We start from the raw sequence: 20,958 nt of genomic DNA, 5'->3' as shown, positions 1-20,958 counted from the left end.
ATCAGACATGTTTTCCTGTGGAGGAATCGGTTGACCTATGACTTTGCGATCAAAAGTTTTCGGTTCCCATTGGAGAGGCACGTCCTTTCGTCTACTAATCGCATGGTTTTGCGGTGCGGTCGCAAAACACAGACACTAAACTTATTACAGTGAACAGAGACGTCAATGAACGAATGGATAGATCATAACTTTGCTAAAATAAAGAAAAATTTTTCGCTTGAGGGGAGACTTGAACCAAGGACCTATCGTACCGCAGCTGCTCATGCTAACCACGGGACCACGGCGCTCCTTATCTCAGATTGTCAATGATGTTGCCTATCTTCGCGTGCACTGCTCAGTTTGTATATTTTGCTTATTTTTTCATAGTTCCACACAACTTCTTCCTGTTTTCTCAATTGATCTGTGTTCGGTTTTTCAAGGCCTATCCGCTGTGCCAACTTATAACTAAATCTGAGGGGGGGTGCGATGGGGAGGTTCCCTTGTTAGTAAAATCACATATATTTGTATAAGAATCTAATCTTTCTTATTTATCTGTCTTCTGACGTTCAAATGGAAAAGTCCACATGTAATACTTTTGTTAGCCTTTCTGCCATTGAAACGAGTGTTTTCTTTTTTTTCCTTTATTGATCGTTGCAACTGTGTCCATAGTTGTTCCTTATATTTGTTTTTCAGAAGTGTGTATTCTAAAAATTAAAAAAATGCTAGTAAAAAGGTATAAAATATCAAAGCTTGGACGCAGTGATCTGGTTAAACAGGATGCCTGATGCCTTTGGAAATTAGTCATGCAAACAACCTCTGCTCAGAAACATTCAGATGTAGACCATGTCATATGGTGGGACTGTATGATGGGTGTGTGTGATTGTTGTACTCTGTAGAGTTAACTCCTGAGACTCCATATAAATGTTCAGCAGAATACTTCTACCAGTTATTTTTTTTAATTCAGTTGGTGGTACGTGATAAAATTCTTACGATAGTATGTGGAGCATTGCTTATGATGTGCCTGATGTCATCCTGAAACACTCAGTTGAGTTTATGATCCAAACTACTACTTGCAATAACCACTGATTTTTTTCTTTGCCCAGAGCTTCCCCAGACAGCCAGAATTACAGATGGCATTGCTTATGTCAGTACTTGGCTTAAAAATGCTACTTACACATGATATTTTGTGAAAAGGTAGTTCTGTACTGTTTCAGACATTCCCCTCCCTCAACTACTTCCTAACAGAATGATCTTAGTCTTTTTAACCGTCTGATTACTACTAGCCTCTATTTCACAACCAAGAGAATAATGGCCAAGCTTATACTTAATCTTACAAAGACTCTTATCACACACTTCCAAAGTGATCGAAATGACTGATATGTAGCAGAAATACACATCAGCAGGTACACACTGGGTGAGGCTGCATGTTTGTGGTTCTTAGATATCTTGTTGGATAATAAACTGAAGTAGCACCACACATGGATAAGTAAACATAAGAATTCACAAAACCCCCTCATTCTACATCTACATCCATACTCCGCAAGCCACCTGACGGTGTGTGGCGGAGGGTACCTTGAGTAACTATCAGTTCTCCCTTCTATTCCAGTCTCGTATTGTTCGTGGAAAGGATTGTCGGTATGCCTGTGTGTGGGCTCCAATCTCTCTGATTTTATCCTCATGGTCTCTTCGCGAGATATACATAGGAGGGAGCAATATGCGGCTTGACTCCTCAGTGAAGATATGTTCTCTAAACTTCAACAACTTATGTTGACATGCAGACAGAACTGCTAAGATCCCATTCTTCAGCACCATCTTGTGGCAGAAACCTCAGACAAAGCAGCTAAGGTTAAAACAATATATATTCTAGAGACTCATTTGAGTTGATAATTGAACATATTGCATTAACTTCAGGGACCTAGGGATTCTTACACCTACATGCAAATACATATACTCCTTGATGGTGTTGGGGTTGATAGAAAGAGTGGATTTAACATTAGCTGTGCAATTCAAAACCACAAAACTTTTATGATTTTCCTTACTGACTATACATCTCTTTTTGGGGTTCAGGATGGAGTTTTATACTCTGGTGAAACAATCTAGAATAGTCTGCAAGGAAATTGAAAAATCCTGGAGCATCAAAGACTACGTAAAATATTACCTTATTAGCTACTTATTCTAGGATTTATCAGAATACTGATACTCATGAATGTAAGTTCTATTTAACACCGTATCACAAAAGTTTTTACTTGGGCAGTGTGTAGACAGCTGATAGTGTTCTCTGTAATATTATGTAAATGCTTTTTAAAGTGATTTAAAACAGTAGTTAAATAGTGTCAGTCGAGGAGCAGTAGCTTTTTCTCATATACAATGATGAGATAAAACATTATGACCAACTGATTATTAGCTTAACTGAAACACAGCACAGCAGCCATACTGTGAGGCATAGACTTGACAACTGCTTGGCAGATTTCTGAGGTATGTTGCACCAGATGCTTATGCACATATCCTGCAATTCCTGTAATTACAGGCCAGTGATTTGCAGGCAAAGAGCTGGTGTCTGATAGCATCCAGATGTGTTCCATCAGGATCAATTTGGGTGAATTTGATGGCCAAGACATCAATGTGAGTTCTCATTCTCCTCAAACCATTGTAGCATGATTCTTGCCCAGTGACAGTATCCTGCTGGAAGAGACTATCACCGTTGGGAAAGGCATCAATCATGAAGGGATGAAAGCAGTCCACAGAATGTTCATGTATTCCACAGATGACAATATGCCTTTAGTTATTACAAGTCCCATGGAAGACCACGTAAATGAAGCCCAAAGCATAATAATACTGCCTCCACTAGCTTGAGTCCATGGAAGTGGTGTGTTTTGAGCAGCTGTTCGTCTGGATGACAGCATATACAGACATGATCATGAATGACATGTAATAAGAAAAACAATTCATCCAACCTGGCATCCCATTTCCATTCATCCATGGTCTGATCTCTATGATCCCATGTCTACTGCAAATATACCTGGATCAGCACGGGAACACACAGAGGTCATCTGCTGTGATGGCCTATGTTCAACAATGTGTGCAGAATGGTGTGCCCTGAAACAATTTTGCCTGCACCACATTTTTACTCTGTCATCAGACCTTCCACAAATCACTGCGTATTCTGCTTTATGGACAGTTAATCCTGTGACCTCCACATTGTGTGATGACATGTGGATGTCAACACCTTCTCACACAGTTATGGTTACATTGTCCTTCAGCAACTTTCCGTCAATGCTCATGACAGCACCATGGGAGGAGCTGACCAGCTTTGCAATTTCCGAGATGCTCTTTCCCAGGTGCTTGGCCATAACAATCTGCACTTACTGCATATATCAGTGTCAGTGGATTTTTCCCCATTTGTGGCACAAACTGTCACTGCAGTGAAACCACTATTTTACGTTTTCGTGCAGCCAGACTTAAAATATGCGAAACTGAGGAAAATGCACAATCTAGGAAAATGTTAAAATCCCCAAAATATGAGCAAAAACATATGTAATTGGCATACATGATTAAAAATCACAATCCTCTCCGTTACATTGCATAAAATCTGTAAAAGTGAAGGAAATTAAATGTAGGGCACAATGTTTATGCAATAATTTGTGGTAAATAAATTTCATCAATTCTTAAAAAACAAAACCACAGATGTGATTTAAATGGCTAGATAAAAAAATCCACTCACCACGCAGTGGCAGGGGAACACGCACACCAAAGAGTCTAACTTTTACAAGCTTTCGTAGCCAGTGACTCCTTCTTCTGGCAAAAGAGTTGAAGGGGAAGGAAGGAGTGAAGGAAAAGCACTGGAGAGGTTTAGAGAAAGGGGTACAGTTCAGAAAAGTCACCTAGAACCTCAGGTCAAGGGAGACTTACCAGACGGGGTGATTGTAGGGGACCGCACCAGACAAGATTTGAAAACCTGAGAGCTTAAAGCTTCAATTCTTCTGCCAGAAGGAGCCACTGGCATTACATTATATTATGATAATGGATTATTTTCATTGTTATAAAATCACAGATGTGTTAAAAAATTGAAGTTGGTATCTGTGTAGAAGGTAATCTAGCTATTTTTGACATACTACGGCTGCAAATCATGCAGAAAAACACATGTCTTTGAGAGACCTTTCCCTTGTGCTCACCCGGAAAAAAAAGCAAACATTGATGAAAATGATTAATTAAACTGAACTATGGTGAAAGGCATTGGAATCCAACATGTGGGAGTGTGTGGTTTCCTTTTGTTGGAAATGGCAGTGCAGCATACTCTAGTGATGCAAACACAGTAAAGTTTAGGGTAGCAGCAGGCAAGATCATTTTGTATGTGTTAAAATCCCCTTTTATACAATAGTCTTTCTTGTCTCATTTGACTACTTGAAACAAGTGCATGTACTGCAGTGCCTCTGCTGTTTTATTTCTGTATCAAGTCAAGTCTGTTTTGAGTGGTCATTTTTGTGTGTGTGTCAGTACCAGAATTGTGGATGTGACAGCTGTCTGCTGTGAAGTTTCCCATCTGAACGGCGAAAGTGAGGTTACAAAGAATTATCCTTTTTAAGGAAAAATCTAAATATAGCAACAAAATGTAGGAAAAAGCAGTGTCAACAGAGTTTATTAATGACCGAAGCAGAATCCATAGTGGAAGTTCTTGTCAAAGCTCTTGAGGTAAATTGTTTGTGTCCTGAGAACTGAAAGAATAGCTAAAGTGTCATCCAAACATTTCACAACATACACATTTATTCGCTCGAGAAAATATATACTTTAAAACGTGTCGATTTACCTATTTACATTCTTATCTATATGCAATGTAGGTTCTTTCTCTGTAGAACATACATACTTTTTGCTTTCAGATATTTAGTCTCTTGTATTTCAGTGTGCCATGGAAACAAAGCTAACAACACAATACAGATTACGAAGACAATATCACAAAATCCATTTCTATAATGTGAGTGAACTCTACCAGAATAGATTGTGACTTCCAATGTTAGCAGATGCTGCCATAGTCCATTGTCTCTGTGCAAGTGCAGCTTGCACCAAACTTGGCACAATCTATAGATCATTGATGTCAGACACACTCGAGTCGTGGTTGCTCACTGGTTTACACGTACGTATGAAAGGTGCACACACTTCAAGTAGTCGATTTTGACTAGTTAGCTGCTCATTTAAACTGGATTTGTGTGGTGTGATTACTGTGCTGGCTGTTGGGTGACCTAACACGTCGCCAACCAAAGCTCACTAGCCAGAAATGGTCACGTTTACTTGATTCTGACCAAACACATTCTTCAAGACTCCGTGTTTGAATTTAAAATGTTGACAATGTGGCTCATGGAAAAGGCCCCATTGTCACGTACTGGCTAAAATTGTTATTCAATTGCTGCCATGACCTAGCAGCAGTTTTATCATAATTGTGCAGTGAAGCTAAACATTGCAAGTTGTATTGGGTATGTTGGTCAACTACATCAGCATTTTCTCTCATGTCTCCCCTCACAGCAACAGCCAAAAATATTCCCTTGACTCTGCTACCACTTGCGGTCAAACTGTCTGTCTTTTGTGCCACTTACAATTCGTTCAGTCACATCAAATGTCATTAGGAAGAAAACTGTATACAGTAAAGTGAGACATTGGGTAAGAAACTACAGCTGAGGTAAACCTTAATAGGAAGACACATCAAATTGAGGAATTTTTAGCATTGATCTTAGAGGTTTTTCGCAAGAGATACGAGTTTATTGTGTACAATCAAAGTTCCATTGTAGAATGATTTCACAGTCATATCTCCTCTACTTATACACTATCCTTAATGAGTCACATGTTTGTTATGCTGTCAGGTGTCATTCTATCTTGCAGTGGGCAGTGGTCATAATGTTTTGGCTCTTGAGTGTACATAATCCAGATTTAGTTCCCTGTGTCAGTGCCTAATTTTTCAGAGAAAGTTTCCTCCCTGTTAGCAGCTGTCTCCACCTTCACACATACAGTTTTGGGAATCAAGGAGAAACAAGATACTTGTGTGATACACTTTTAATCACATCGTTTCAAGATTTGAGAGTTTTCTATGTACAAAAAATGGATGTTTAGATCTCTTCTTTTTCTTCTCAACTTGGAAAAATGAAGTAATGCTTGTATTTGATTTGTCTGCTTCAGCATCGTCATCTTCTTCTTCCCTATAATTAAAATTTATTCTCAGTTATTTGCAATGTCAAAGAATACACTGGAAGTAAAACATAGTACATTCTGATGACAAATAAAATTTGATGCAGCATTAAACCCTGAACCAAAATATCGGTCTGAGAGACCTTTAGGGTTATTAATATGTCATTGGCAATACTGTTCTGTTTGCTGCTACCCCCTCCATGCTTTCCTCTCATTGGCAGAACATAGCAAAAGCATTGCAGTTCAGTTTGTGGCTTCTCATCGTCAGTGTAGATGTATGTTGGACGAGGATAGAAACTGTCAGGATGTGTGGTATTAAAACTCATCCAAGTTTACCAAGTGATTTATTTTTTATAGCTACAGTGCCCCCATTCCTCTTGGTCTGCGTCACCGGCTCCCGCAATGCTGAGGACACCACTTCGCTGTCTGCGAAATGGTTTGGCATGCAATGGCTGCCTCAGCGACCCGTGCAGCGCGTCGGCCTTGTACAGCCACGGAGTTGTGACGACGTCAGGAGGCGTCTGCAGTCGACTCGGTGGTCTTCGCCCCGGTAGCTACAGCTCTGCCTGTTAGGAGCTGCAATGCGGCCCCGGCGTGCTTCCTTGCCGGTGTGGCTAAGATCACGGTGACAACAAGCGCCTGAGATCCAGCATCTGAATCTGCGGCTCTCGCCTCGGGATGCCTCCAGCATTTGTCGGGAGCCAACAACACTGCCCACAGTAGTGAGCCGTGGCATGGCCTGCCACTGGCTGGATGTGGACCCCGCGTTGGCCTCAGATGGTTGAACCAGCGACCTGCCGTGGACTGGATTGCTGGTGCCTCATCTGCTGCTGTGTGTAGCCGGTGGTGTGACACGCCCCACCGTCCAGGAGAGCTGTCACACTTGAAAGCCTTGTTAGTGAACCGGCACCTGTTTATACGCGGCTGTGCACCTCTGTTTCGATAACGCGCTGCTCCAAGTCATGTACTCAACACCTAGGTAGGCCAATGGGCCCCTTCTGCCTGTAACTTGCACCATGCAAACCATTGGGTTTACTCTTTTCAGAGGGTCTACGGCCCCTGTGGCCTCCATTTTACTTCACAACCACTGGTAAGCGTAACTTACTGTCAACAGGCTCGCACCTGGCTGTAACTTGTGAGCTCAGAAATATTGCACCAAATCTTAACTTGTTCCTATCTTAAATAGTGGTGCCGCTAAATTATTCCTCCCTTCGGAAAGACATGGTCCCCATGTCGACCTCTAACTAGTCTTAAACTTGTTTGAGTTGGCACGTACTTATATTTACTACTACTATTACAAGACTTAGATGTAGTCTAGTCCTCTTGAAGCACATGACATGAGACAAAACGTAAAAATTCCTTACTGGATAACCACTCTACTTAATGCTCGATCAACCTCTTACCTACCCGTCTTACACCCTCAGTATCCAATCCACCGGGATTTGGACTACCGTCGGTTCCCTCTTAGAATTGGGTCTCCTCCCGATTAGAATGAAAAACACACTCAACAGAATTAAGGCTGTGATGGCACTTGGCAAAGAGGTGCTCAAAATGATAGCTACTTGTTGTTGCCTTTATCTATATTGAGCGACATGTTGCACAAGCTGTTTGGCTGATGTGCACTCCTCTTGCTCCGAAATGAACTGGTTCATTGATCTCAACAGACCTGACTCTAGGGTTTGATTTAACAAGGTCAGATTCTGCCTTGGCTAAACTCGTAAAGTTGCTTTTGGCCAGTACAGCTATGGCTGTGTAACATTCAATTGCGTGACTCCTGAAATTGATGCTGGCAGATGGAAGGTTGGTCCTATTATGTTACACTTAGTTCCATTGATTAAAATTCCGCTCCCCTCAAGCTCTATACATTTCGCTTCAGCAAATTATCCCTGCTCAAAACAACTTGCTACTACTACTAATTTTTTGTAGGTGGAGAAGATCCTATGCATCCCGATCCATTGCAAGCTCAATTTTAGCTCCATGATGTCCCTTGGGCAGTCTATTTCTTCCCTCCTGGCTAAAAATAACTGCACCGTGCATGTCTCTGGATTGGTGCTTATCACCCTGGCTGGACATACATTACCTTCCCTCTGTGGCAGCTCCATAATTCCTCCCTTGTCATCTTGGCGTACTGGCTGTTAACTACCGAGATCAGCAATACATCCTCAGTTTTTACTTCTACAAACTTGCTCAACACTCCCCACTTCACTGGACACGGGTGGACCGTGTGACATTGAAACCTTGCATTTTATTCCATAACTGGGAATTGAATCAAAATATACACTCCTGCACGGGCTATTGTTACCTTTACTGTTTTAACAGGGTAGAAAAATGGCCAATTTTGCTCGCTGGGCTCCACTATTAAATATAACCCTGACAGTAGTTCCCTCTGTGCCTTGCGCAACCCGCATAAATATTGGTCTGGCGATGACAAATCAGTACTTATCTGGCCTCGCAAAGTGTGATGCAGTGCTTCTTGCAGATTTGTTATCATTCCCTGTACATCCCACACACTGTCAGCAACCCCCTGCAGAAGTCTAGTTAACACCACCTGGAAATCTAGGGCTTCCAGACACACCTGTAAGGTTCCCAGGTTACAATTTATTACATCTTCTGACGCCTTAACGTATTCCACTACCTGCCCTGCTAATGAACGGAGCAACCGTGTGTTATTCAGGACTTCCCCCTCCAATTTCCCTATCCGGGTTGTGTGCCATGCTTCCGCTGCTCTATTCCCCTCTTCAAGTTGCATCACTGCTTCCACCATGTTGTTCATCTCCTTTATATCACTTTTGTCCGTGATTCCGAAGACTGTTTTCAATATTTTCCCCCCTGCGTTCAGCCACCCTTGTTTTCATCTTACCCGTGGCACCGCTTCCTCCATCCACCCTACCTGCTTCCGTAGTGTCTCATAAGCCTCATGCAATTTCTTATACTCCCTGGCTACTTCCTTCAGCATTCCCTTGCCCTCTGCACATTGCCTAAGCTCTTCAAACACTTCCTCAAGCCACCTTACTTCATTCCGCATTTCCCATACATTTCATACCAACCTTAATGCTCACTGGTGACTTGACACCACCACATCTTCCTGCCTCGAGTACAGCATACCTCCATCCGGGTGCTGAACCCGCAAGGCGTCCACCCCGATGATGAAGAGATGAATTACCGCCAACACTCCCTCAAAAAGACAGCTGTCCCCAGCAGGCTCAGAATACTCAAAAACACATACAACATATGAAAATACAATTTCTAATTAATCTACACAAACCCAATGATGCAAAACACGAAAACAAAAAACTATAAATACTCTACTACTTTCTGGATCGCAAAGCATACGGTACATCATGCTGTACTGTATCTTCTTGGTTTTCCCTGTGCTGAACAAATCTGTTCCCTGACGGTGTTCGACAAAGGTCCTAAGACATCAATTCCCAACATAGAAAAATTAGATGTTGCTTCTCGCAATCATTGCAGCAGCACCTGTTTCTGACTCAAATCTGCTCTCTGCACACACGGTATACAAGTCTTGACACACTGATTCACATCTTCTTTCCTGTCTCTCCACCAATACCTTTCTCCAACTCTCCTATTCGTCGCTCTACCCCCACCATGACCACATGCCACATGATCATGTACTTCTTTTAAAGCCTCATTTCTCAGCTTCGCTGGCACTATTACCCTTGGCCCTAACTTTGTTTCCCTGTGCAGAAGACCGTCGTACATATTAAATTGTGACTGTGTCCGATACACTTTACAACCGTTATCGGCATCCTGTAATTCTTGCCATACTGCTAGGTCACAACCTATGACTTCTACTATTGCCACCTTTCTACTCAGTGCATCCGCATTGCCGTGCTTCTTCCCAGGCTTCTGCACCTCCTCGTAGTTGAATTCACTAAGTCTCACTGCCCACCTAGCTTGTCTAGTGGACGGGTCCTTCAACCCTAACAACCACTTCAATGCAGCATGATCTGTCACTACCCGAAATCTTCACCCATATAAATAACATTTACAATATGTGATTCCATACCATAGATTACGCTAAGCATCTCCCTCTCTGTTGTTGAGTAATTCCTCTCTGCTGCATTCAACTGCCTAGATGCATAGGCTACATGATGTACTTTCCCATCAATTTCCTGACTAAGAACACACCGTAATGCTTAATTTGATGCATCGCATGCTAGAATAAATACCTTTTCAAAAGTGGAAACACAAGAACTGGACTTGATGTTAACACTTCTTTCAGTTTGTCAAATGCTTTCCAACACTCTTCTGTCCACTCAAATTTCACACCCTTCCGTAACAATCGGGTCGATGGCTGTGCTTAATCTGCAAAACCCTTCACAAACTTTCGATAGAAATTGCAAATTCCGATGAATGATTGCACTTCCTTAACTGTTTTCGGCTCCCAAAAATCCATTACAGCCTGTACCAACCTCAGATCTGTTCGCACTCCATCCTTACTGATGATATGACCTAAATATTTCACTTCTCCAGGCTCAACGTCAAACGAGCTGCTCTTAATCGCTATAGTGTCATCCATATAGACAAGACACTGCCATGGTTGCAAACCCCTCAACACACTGTCTAGCAACCTCTGAAACGTTGCTGGAGCATTTTTCATTTTTCAAACCAAATAGCATTCTGATGTACTGGTAATGGCCTTCAGTTTTTGGACGATCCTCTGGAGCCATATCTAACTGATGACCACCACTTGTCAAATCCTTCGTAGAAAAGCACTGGCACTGTCCTAAGTGATCCAAAGTCTCCAATATGTATGGAATGGGTTATGCATTCATTACTGTCTTATTATTGACGTATTGGTAGTCACAACAGAACCTTTATTTCTTAGTTCCATCCATAGATTTTTTAGGCACAACGACAATGGCCACTCCCCAGCAACTACTTCTATGCTCTATAATACTGTCCACAAGCTGCTGATCAACGAAATCCTCCACAATCGGCTGAAAATACCTCGCTATGCTGTATGGTTTACGGTAAACAGGTGCCTTGTTTCCTGTTGGTATTCTATGTTGAACTAATGTAGTTGCTGGTAACGGCCCTCGCAGAAAAAACAAATCCTTAAATTCCCACAACAATTCTTCCATATGCTCTTTTTCTCCTGGTTTCAAATGCTTAACTTTGTTACGCAATGCAGTTCTATCAGCAGTTAATGGTTGATCACTACGCCTACCTCTCGAACACCAGTCTTCGTCATCTGGTAAATCCAAATGTTCTCAAATTCACATCTACAGCACTTCAATTATCCATGTTCATGGGGACTACTCGCCTGTCGTTTCCCTCTTGTATGTGTACAATACTATGTTTCACAAAAGAACATAATGGATCCAAAAATTCATTATCCTCCAATGGTTCAATAACACATACCGTACCCACAGGTAGATTTGACTCCACACTTACCCAAAGCGACTTCCCAGTGCCACTAGACAAACACTCGTGCAATTTAAGCCTTAATGCTAATGTATGTGGTTCAATTGGTTTGCTCATTACGCTGAACACCCTTCGCGACAGCTCTGCACTGACAATAGTTTCCCATAGAAGAAATAACATTCCACCAAGTTCCACAGTTTGTTGTGAATGGTCAATTTTGGAATGATGTTGATGCAAGAAATCTACTCCTAGGATCATGTCCTAGCCCTCGCTTACCCATGGTACTACCTCCAAGCATGCATCAAATCGGACTTTCCCTAAATCAAAGTCAACTGACACTGACCCCGAAGGTGCAACCTATAACGTGATGGGTCTAACTTCCTTTGACCCATTAAACTTTTAGTAGCCACAGACACTTGGGCCCCTGTGTCCTACAAAATGTTAAACTTTTTAGTTCCTATGGATCCTACCATTGAACATTAAACCTCTGCATATGTATTTGTAGCATTGAAATTAAACAGGAGCTTCCTTAGGTGGTTCTTGGGCCCCCTCTGCCATTTAACAATTCTCCATCTCTACATTATTCCACTTCTCCATCCTCCACACTGCTGATTTCCACCCCTTCCTTTATTCCTCGGTAACTGGGTACATTGCCTCTGACATGTCCCGTACGACTACACTCATAACATTTCACACCTACTGTAAACACTGGTTATCACGAACCCCCATTGCCACGTCTATTTCCACATATTGGATTGCCAGCTGAATGCCTGAATACAAATCTTTTGGAGTGCCTTCACGCACTTTCTGTGACATATGCGCTGGTAACCCCCTCAAAAATACATCAAGTGCCCTTTGCTCGGTCTCTTGCAACATAACACCATTCGCCTCATCGCTCTGACCCAACTTGTAAGTATACTCGTTAATTTCTCTTATCTTGTCCGCAAATTTCTCTACTATCTCCCCCTGCCTCTTCGTCATTGTACTCAACCTCTCCCTGAAGTACCGAGTGCTATTCTGTTTCTTGTATCTGTAAACACCCCTCCTTCAACTGCTTAAACTGTCCTGCCTTCCTTAAGGCCTGAGAACACCTTACATATGTCTTCGCTTCACCCGTTAATCAAATCTTGGCTACATGTAACAACTGTTCATCAGACCAACCATTCATCACAGCTGAAGTTTCCAAGTCCTCAACAAACAAACGCACATCCTCAGATGCCTTGCCAGAAAATGGAATAATCAAACTCGAGGCAGATGGATCAATCTCCTGCTGCGGCACCCTAGGCAACAACGACTGATCAGATGTGGTTTCCCATTCACTCCTACATATTAATTCACTTCTCATCTGTGCATTGTTTGCTGTCAATTGTGCTACCTTTTTCCAACAAAATCCATACCGCTTCTGGTTCCGACACACCTTCCTTCCCTGACTCTGACAATGCGTTGCTTTCGTTCCCAGTTAGTCCCATTTCAATCTATAAAATCCCAGAGAAACAAAACATTTAACTACAAAAATCAACTGACTTCCTACAGCTCAGCATCTCATCTTACATTTTGTGCGATGATGTAATAGGAGGAGATAAATAAAACATCATACACAAACGTAATTAAATGCCACAAAAAAATCTTACTGCCCCAAACACACTAACACTTACCCTGCAACACAAAGAAAGAAAATGTCTAACACTCAACACTCAAAAAGAAAAATTGGTCAATACTCACCATATATTGTGACTGTAATGCAGGCGGTGGGCTCAAACGTTGTACTGTACAGACGACGCCTGCTATTCTGACACCAAATGTAGAGGGGATTTTGGACGGGAGGAAACTGTCAGGATGCACGGTATTAAAACTCGTCCAAGTTTCCCAAGTGATTTATTATTTCCAGCTACAGTGCCACGGTTCCTCTCAGTCTGCGACACCAGCTCCCGCAATGCTGAGGACACCACTTTGTTGTCTGCGAAACTGCTAGGCGCGGAATGACTGCTTCAGCAACCTATGCAGCGCACTGCTGTGTGTCGGCCTTGTATGGGCGCGGAGTTGTGATGACATCGGGAGGCGTCTGCAATCAACTCGGTGTTCTTCGCCCCTGTTGCTTCAGTCCTGCAATGCAGCCCCCGGCGTGCTTCGTCGCCGGTGTGGCTAAGAACCAGGCAACAACAAGCACCCACAATCCAGCGTCTGAATCTGTGGCCCTTGCCCCAGGATGCCTCTGGCGTGTGTTGGCAGACAACAAGACTGCTCGCAGTAGCGAGCCATGGAATGACCCACTACTGGCTAGCTGTGGACCCCGCGTTGGCCTCAGCATCTGCTGCTGGATGTAGCTGGTGGTGTGACACGCCTCGCCGTCCAGGAGTGCTGTCAAACTTGAATGCCTTGTTAGTGAACGCGCCTATTTATACGCAGCTGTGTGCCTCTGTTTTGCTAACACGCCGCTCTGAGTCATGTACTCATAACACCTAGGTAGGCCAGTGGGCCCCTTCTGCCTGTAACTTGCGCCATGCAAACTGCTGTGTTTACTCTTTTCAGCAGGCCTCCATTCCACTTTGCAACTGATGGTAGTGTAACTTACTGTCAACAGACCAGTGCCTGTCTGTAACTTGTGCGGTCAGAAATATTGCACCAAACCTAACCTTTTCCCATCTTAAGCAGTGGTGCCGCTATGTCAGGTATGTATGTAATTTTACGAAACGCACAGATCTATCTGACTGAGTGTTTCATATTAGGAATGAAATGGCTCAGTCTGTTAGACTGTATGTTTCGTATTACATGTAATTTTTTATAACTGCTTTCTTTTTGTGGTATATTTTAGAAGATGCGTCATGAATAATGCTTCAGCATGTGCTCATAAATCTACAAGAGGACAAAGGAATGAGAGAATACGGCACAGTGATGCCAATTTTGAGAAGGAACTTTCAGAGTGAGTGCAGCAGAGCAGCGATGAATCAGAGATGAAAATGATTACTCAGATGCAGATTAGGACTTTGTAATTACCGATGTGAGAGAAAAGGTTCAGAAAAGATAAAAGTATGGCAATATGCTGATAGTAAGTCAGAGCACTGATGATGTTTAAGACAACTGTGACAATATATTAAAGGTGAACGAGAACTAATTTGTGACAATACACATGGAAAAAAGGTCACACACCAGAAATTTTTGTTGGTTACTATACAAATATTGTGCTTCATTGTTACTGAAGACTAATATTGCAACTGTTTATAAAAACCATAGTTAATTTTGAATGAGCAGAACTTAAATAATACTCAGTCCGATGTTTCATAGGAAAATGAACAAAAATATTACCCTAAACACACAAACAAATTTTTAAAATGAAACCTAGGAAAAAATATGATGAAGGCAAATTCATGTCTCTCAGACCTGATGTTTCTCATTATGTGCTATCGACCTATGTTTCTGTTTAGAGGTTAGAACAGCACACAAAACATGAATGCATAATAGCAAAGTTACATTGACTCTCAAAAAACAACTGCATAACAAACTGTAAACACTGTAAAATGAGAGGACTATTGTTTTGATACACAAATGACTAAATTTCTGCCATTATCTGCCCATTCTGTCATTAGACACTCATGTAAAGAGAGTTATTAGTGTTCACTTTTTCAGACTGGTGCACCTGCTTAAACGACCTCAAGTTTATTCACCACGAACTCATACTGTAAAGAAATTCCTGACAACCTTTCTAAATCAAACATTAAATTCCCCACAGGAAAATAATATGGCCCTGACAACAAATCCCTCACAACCACCACTAACTTCTGCAACACATCCCACCAACACTGTCTGAAAACAAATCACCTGACCAGTTACCTTTATCCTCACTCCCAACAGTGAAATTCCTCTTCTACAACACTCAGATCAATTATCCCCCACCTTAGAATAAATCAGCATCAAATAGGGATTGAATGCCTATAGAGTGTTTAAGTGGTAACATGGACCAAAAATTTTGTTTTTATGGGTCCCAAGTTAAAAAAACGGAATTGTTTTTTTTGGTTAAGGGACCAAAGAGCAAGGTTATCAGTCCCTTGTTCATTTTGTGGTTTATCTGGACACAGTCACATCAGGCAGAAAATCTGAACTATTGTGATAGGATTTAGAAGAGAGAAAACAGAGACACTGAAAGCAATACTAGTACCAGAGGTAAGAAATAACTGCACAGCAATGATAGTATATGGGCCAGGCCGGGCTGTCATCCAGAAGGGAGATAACGATTAATCAAGGGATCATCTGTGGTGTGAGATAGCTTTCCCAAACCTGAACCCCTATGGGTCCAACACAGAAGTAAGTCAGTAAAGGGTAAACAATTCCTTCTAGCAGATGGAGAGATCTGTAATTGTGAAAGTGAAGAGGCTAAAAACTAAAAACCTAATGAACACTGGCGGCACTGACAATAGTAAAAACAAGGCAAGAGAAGTAATCAGATGGGTAGGTGTGTGGACGTAGTCTAGAGTCCCCTAGGGTTCAACATTCGTGGGAGGCATCCCTCCCACAACAGTCTGAACCCATATCTGATATAGTTGAAATGTTTAAGATGGGAATAAAACCCACTCTCTCTCTCTCTCTCTCTCTCTCTCTCTCTCTCTCTCTCTCTCTCGTGTGTGTGTGTGTGTGTGTGTGTGTGTGTGTGTGTGTGCGTGCGTGCGTGCGTGTGTGTGTGAGTGAGTGAGTGAGTGGCGGTGGGGGGGGGGGGGGGGGGGCAGAGATCACCACCAGGACACCTGGCAGAGGAGGCAGGGTTGAGCAATAACTGGGCCAACATGCTGCATGAGAAAAACCCCAACCTCCCCTCTCCTAACCAACAGCATAGCAGTCTAAAACATTAGATATGAAAAACTGCTTAACTGACCATACACCATCTACCAACATTAGAGACAGAATCTGCAAGACCATGCTTGCCGTGAACGGACAAAAGGAAATTCACTTCACCAGGAAGTGAGCTACTGTCCAAAGCTCTGCATCACAATGTGAGTCTGGCTCATTAAATAACTATGGGTTCATCTGGTATGACGAAAGTAGATGTTACATAATTAAGTGGATTTCATCCGGTAGGAACCAGAGGACGAATGCTGTAGAGCTGTCGGGTCCTTGACAGCTTGAAGTTTTCGAATGGGGTAAGAGCCCACCAGATGACGTTCCATCACCATGTGAGTAGAGGTCTTACCAGCACCTGGGAACATCAAAGCAAATGTTAGAGTAGTCACCTTTCTAACCAAACAGTTGACCCTCGTTCCCCAGGATACCCTTATGACTAGATAGCCTGAGAAAGAAAACTGAGCAGGTAGTACGACAGTCAGGAGATCATGAACAGCAGATACTGCATGGAGACAACAACATCGATGAATAGCCTAGAGACGTCTCATTAAGCCACTACAAATTGAAATGTGGTTGAGGAAGGTCGGTTTATTAAAATGTAGGGCTCTGCCAATGGCTACGAGTTTCACCATAGGAACATTATATGTCCCCAGCAAAATAGTTGTTTCATGACTGGTGGGAGATGTAGAAGCCTATTCCATCTTAGCCAGGTTTGTAGAGTCATCAATATAAATGATGACAGCACCATGATATCCATGATGAAATAAGATGAATATACAGGGGGGGTACCCAAAAAATATGGGAAATTCGTCATAACACCTTTAATTTCTTAATATTTTTACACCACATTTTGATCACCTTCAAAGTATTCTCCATTGACCACAATGCACTTCTTCAAACGATCCTTCCATTGTTCAAACAGTTGTTATTAAATTCACTTATGCCTTTATGCCTTCCAGCAATTTTTGTTTTACCTCCAACACAGGGGCAAAACACTTTCCTTTCGCATCCCTTTTGAGTCTGAGAAACAGAAAGAAACCACAGGGAGCTAGATCCGGTTAGTAGCAGGGGTGGACAAACGGTGACATGCCGTTTTTCATCAAAATGGTTTTACAGAGGGGGTGATGTGGGCCAGCGAGTTGTTGTGATCATAGCGGTACCACCGTTTAATATAGGAAAAGGTTTAGATTCAGTGCAATATTTCTGAGCACACAACTTACAGCCAGGCGCAGGCCTGTTGACAGTAAGTTACGCTTACCAGTGGTTGCGAAGTATAATAGAGGCCATAGGGTCATAGATCCACTGAAAAGATTAAATGCAGTGGTTTGCATGGTGAAAGTTATAGGCAGAAGGGGCCCACTGGCCCAGCCTAGGGGTTATGAGTACATGACTCGTAGTGGCGCGTTATCAAAACAGAGGCGCACAGCCGTGTATAAATAGGTGCCGGTTTTCTAACCAGGGGGATTCAAGTGTGACAGCTCTCCTGGACAGCGGGGTGTGTCACACTACCAGCTACACACAGCAACAGATGGGACGCCAGTGTTCCAGTCCACGGCGGGTCGCTGGTTTGACCCTCTGAGGCCAATGCAGGGCCCATAGCCAGCTAGCAGCAGGCCACTCAGTGGCATGCTACTGCGGGCAGTCATGTTGGTTCTCAACACACGCCAGAGGCATCCCAAGGCAAGGGCCGCAGATTTGGCTGTCAGATTGCAGGTGCTTGTTGGCCCTGTGATCTTAACCACGACGGCAAAGAAGCATGCACCGGGATGCCGTGCGTCTCCCAGCAAGCGGCACTGAGACAATGGGGACGTGGGCCACTGAGTTGGCTGCCGACGCATCCTGATATCGTCAAAACATCACGGCTGTATACGGCCGGCAGTATGTTGCACGGGTCGCTGAGGTAGCCCTTCTGCACCAAGCTGCTTTGCAGACACGAAGTGGCATCCTCGGCATCGCGGGACCCGGTGACACAGAGAGGAATGCCACATTGTAGCTGGGAATAATAAAACGCTTGACGATCACGGCCGAGTTTCGATGCTGCACATCCTGACAGTTTCCATCCATGTCCAGCAGTCCTCCACTGCACGCCAACATCTACATTTGGCAGTGACAGCTACATTTGGTGTCAGAATAGCGGGCATTGTCTGTACAGTATGATACTCGAGCCCACCGCCTGCATTACAGTCACAAAATGTGGTGAGTGTTGACCCATTTTTCTTTTTGAGTGCTGGAAATTTTCCTTCTTTGCATTGTAAGAGTAAATGTTAGTGTGTTTGGGGCAGTAAGATTTTTTTGTGGCATTTAATTACTTTTGTATTGGGTTGAGTATGATGTTTTATTTACCTCCTCCTATTACATCATCGCACAAAACGTAAGATGAGATACTGAACTGTAGGAAGTCAGTTGATTTTTGTGGTTAAATGTTTTTTTTTTTCTCTGGGATTTTATAGGTTGAAATGGGACTAACTGGGAACGAAAGCAACACAGTGTCAAGTCAGGGAAGGAAGGTGTGTCGGAACCAGAAGCGGTAAGGATTTTGTTGGAAAATGTAGCACAATTGACAGCGAACAATGCACAGATGAGCAGTGCATTAATATGTAGGAGTGAATGGGAAACCACATCTAATCAGTTGTTGTTGCCTACAGTGCCGCAGCAGGAGATTGATCCACCTGCCTCGAGTTTGATTATTCCATTTTCTGGCAAGACATCAGAGGATGCGCATTTGTTTGTGGAAGGCTTGGAAACTTCAGCTGTGACGAATGGCTGGTCTGATGAACAGTTGTTATATGTAGCCAAGATTGGATTAACGGGTGAAGTGAAGACATATGTAAGGTGTTCTCAGGCCTTAAGGAAGGCAGAACAGTTTAAGCAGTTGAAAGAGGGGCGTATGCAGAGGTAAAAGAAACAGAATAGTGCTTGCACTTTATGGAGAGGTTGAGTACAATGACAAAGAGACAGGGGGAGATGTTAGAGAAAGTTGCAGACAGAATAAGAGAAATCAACGAGTATACTTACAAGTTGGGTCAGAGCGATGAGACAACTGATGTTCTGTGTGTAAGCAAATATTATTGAATAATTATTGTTCTGTTGCAGGAAGCCTCCTTACTTCATTCTGCATTTCCCCTACATTCCATATGTACCGGAGAAAACAATTACTGACCAAGGGACCAACTTCATGTCAGATTTAATGAAGGAACTGTGTAAATTGTTGAACGTTAAGAAGTTGAGGACGAGCGCATTGCATCCAGAGGCAAACGGAAGGACAGAATGAGTACACAGAACAGTCAGGAAGATGCTCAGTTTTTATGTGGATTCTCATCACCGTCAGAGGGACGCGTATTTGAAACATATTGTATGCACATACAATGCAAAAGTCCATACTGATACCAGTTTGTCTCCATATGACGTAGTGTATACATTCCATAACAACCTTGATGCCCACTGGTGACCACATCATCTTGACACCACCACATCTTCCTGCCTCGAGTACAGAACACCTCCATCCAGGTGCTACACCCGCAAGGCGTCCACCCCAATGATGAAGAGGTGAATTACTGCCAACACCCCCTATTCAGTGACCTGAGGACAGGGATCACATGACCCTTCCTCCCTCTTCAAAAAGACTGCTGTCCCAAGCAGGTTCACAATACTCAAAACCACATACAATGTACGAAAGTATAACACTTAATTAATCTATGCAAGCCCAATGATATAAAACAAGAAAACAAAAAACTACAAATACTCTACTACTTTCTGGATCGCAAAGCATATGGCACATCATGCTGTACTCTATCTTCCTGGTTTTCCCTGCTCTTAACATCCCTCTGCACTCTCTCTTCCTTCCTGTGACATGCCTGGAATCACATAGGGACAACCCTTAAATAGCAGCAATCACTCAATGTGTACTATCGTCCTAGTTGGCAGACCGTCGTACATATTAAATTGTGGCTGTGTCTGATAAAACTTACAATCGCCGACAGCGTCCTGTAATTCTTGCCATACTACAAGGTCACAACCTATGATTTCTACTATTGCCACCTTTCTACTGAGTGCATCCACATTACCGTGCTTCTTCCCAGGCTTGTGCACAGTTGAATTCACTAAGCCTCACAGCCCACCTAGTGAGTCTAGTGGACGAATCCTTCAACCCTAACAACCACTTCAATGCAGCATGATCTGTCACTACCCGAAATCTTCACCCATATAAATAACATTTAAAATATGTGATTACATAGAGCACGTGAAGCATCTCCCTCTCTCTTGTTCAATAATTCCTCTCTGCTGCATTCAACTGCCTAGACGCATAGGCTACATGATGTTCTTTCCAATCAATTTCCTGACTAAGAACACACCATAATGCTTAATTTGATGCATCATATGCTAGAACAAATACCTTTTCAAAACTGGAAACACAAGAACTGGACTTGATGTTAACACTTCTTTCAGTTTGTCAAATGCTTTCCAACAGGACGGTCTTCTGCACAGGAAAACAAAGTTAGGGCCAAGGGTAGTAGTGCCAGCGAAGCTGAGAGATGAGGTTTTAAAAGAAGCACGTGATCACGTGTTATCTGATCATGGTGGGGCTAGAGC

General features: G+C 42.8%; 1 protein-coding gene across 2 annotated transcripts in view; it reads right to left on the bottom strand.

The window, feature by feature from the left end:
• Positions 1-4,869: 4,869 nt before the first annotated feature.
• Positions 4,870-20,958, bottom strand: part of LOC126413125 (ribonuclease H2 subunit A) — a 51,501-nt gene continuing 35,412 nt past the window's right edge. Inside the window, exon 5 of one of the 2 annotated variants that reach the window (XM_050083027.1) lies at positions 4,870-6,161. In XM_050083027.1, coding sequence (XP_049938984.1) covers positions 6,023-6,161 — 139 coding nt within the window. In that variant the 3' untranslated portion in view covers positions 4,870-6,022. The remainder of the gene's footprint in view (positions 6,162-20,958) is intronic. The other variant, XM_050083020.1, reaches the window with a different exon arrangement.

The sequence above is a fragment of the Schistocerca serialis genome, chromosome 1 (genome assembly GCF_023864345.2).
Source record: "Schistocerca serialis cubense isolate TAMUIC-IGC-003099 chromosome 1, iqSchSeri2.2, whole genome shotgun sequence".
Classification (NCBI taxonomy): Eukaryota; Metazoa; Arthropoda; class Insecta; order Orthoptera; family Acrididae; genus Schistocerca; species Schistocerca serialis.
The sequence above is the reverse complement of the archived record's forward strand: the minus strand, read 5'-3'. Positions and strand labels throughout refer to the sequence as shown.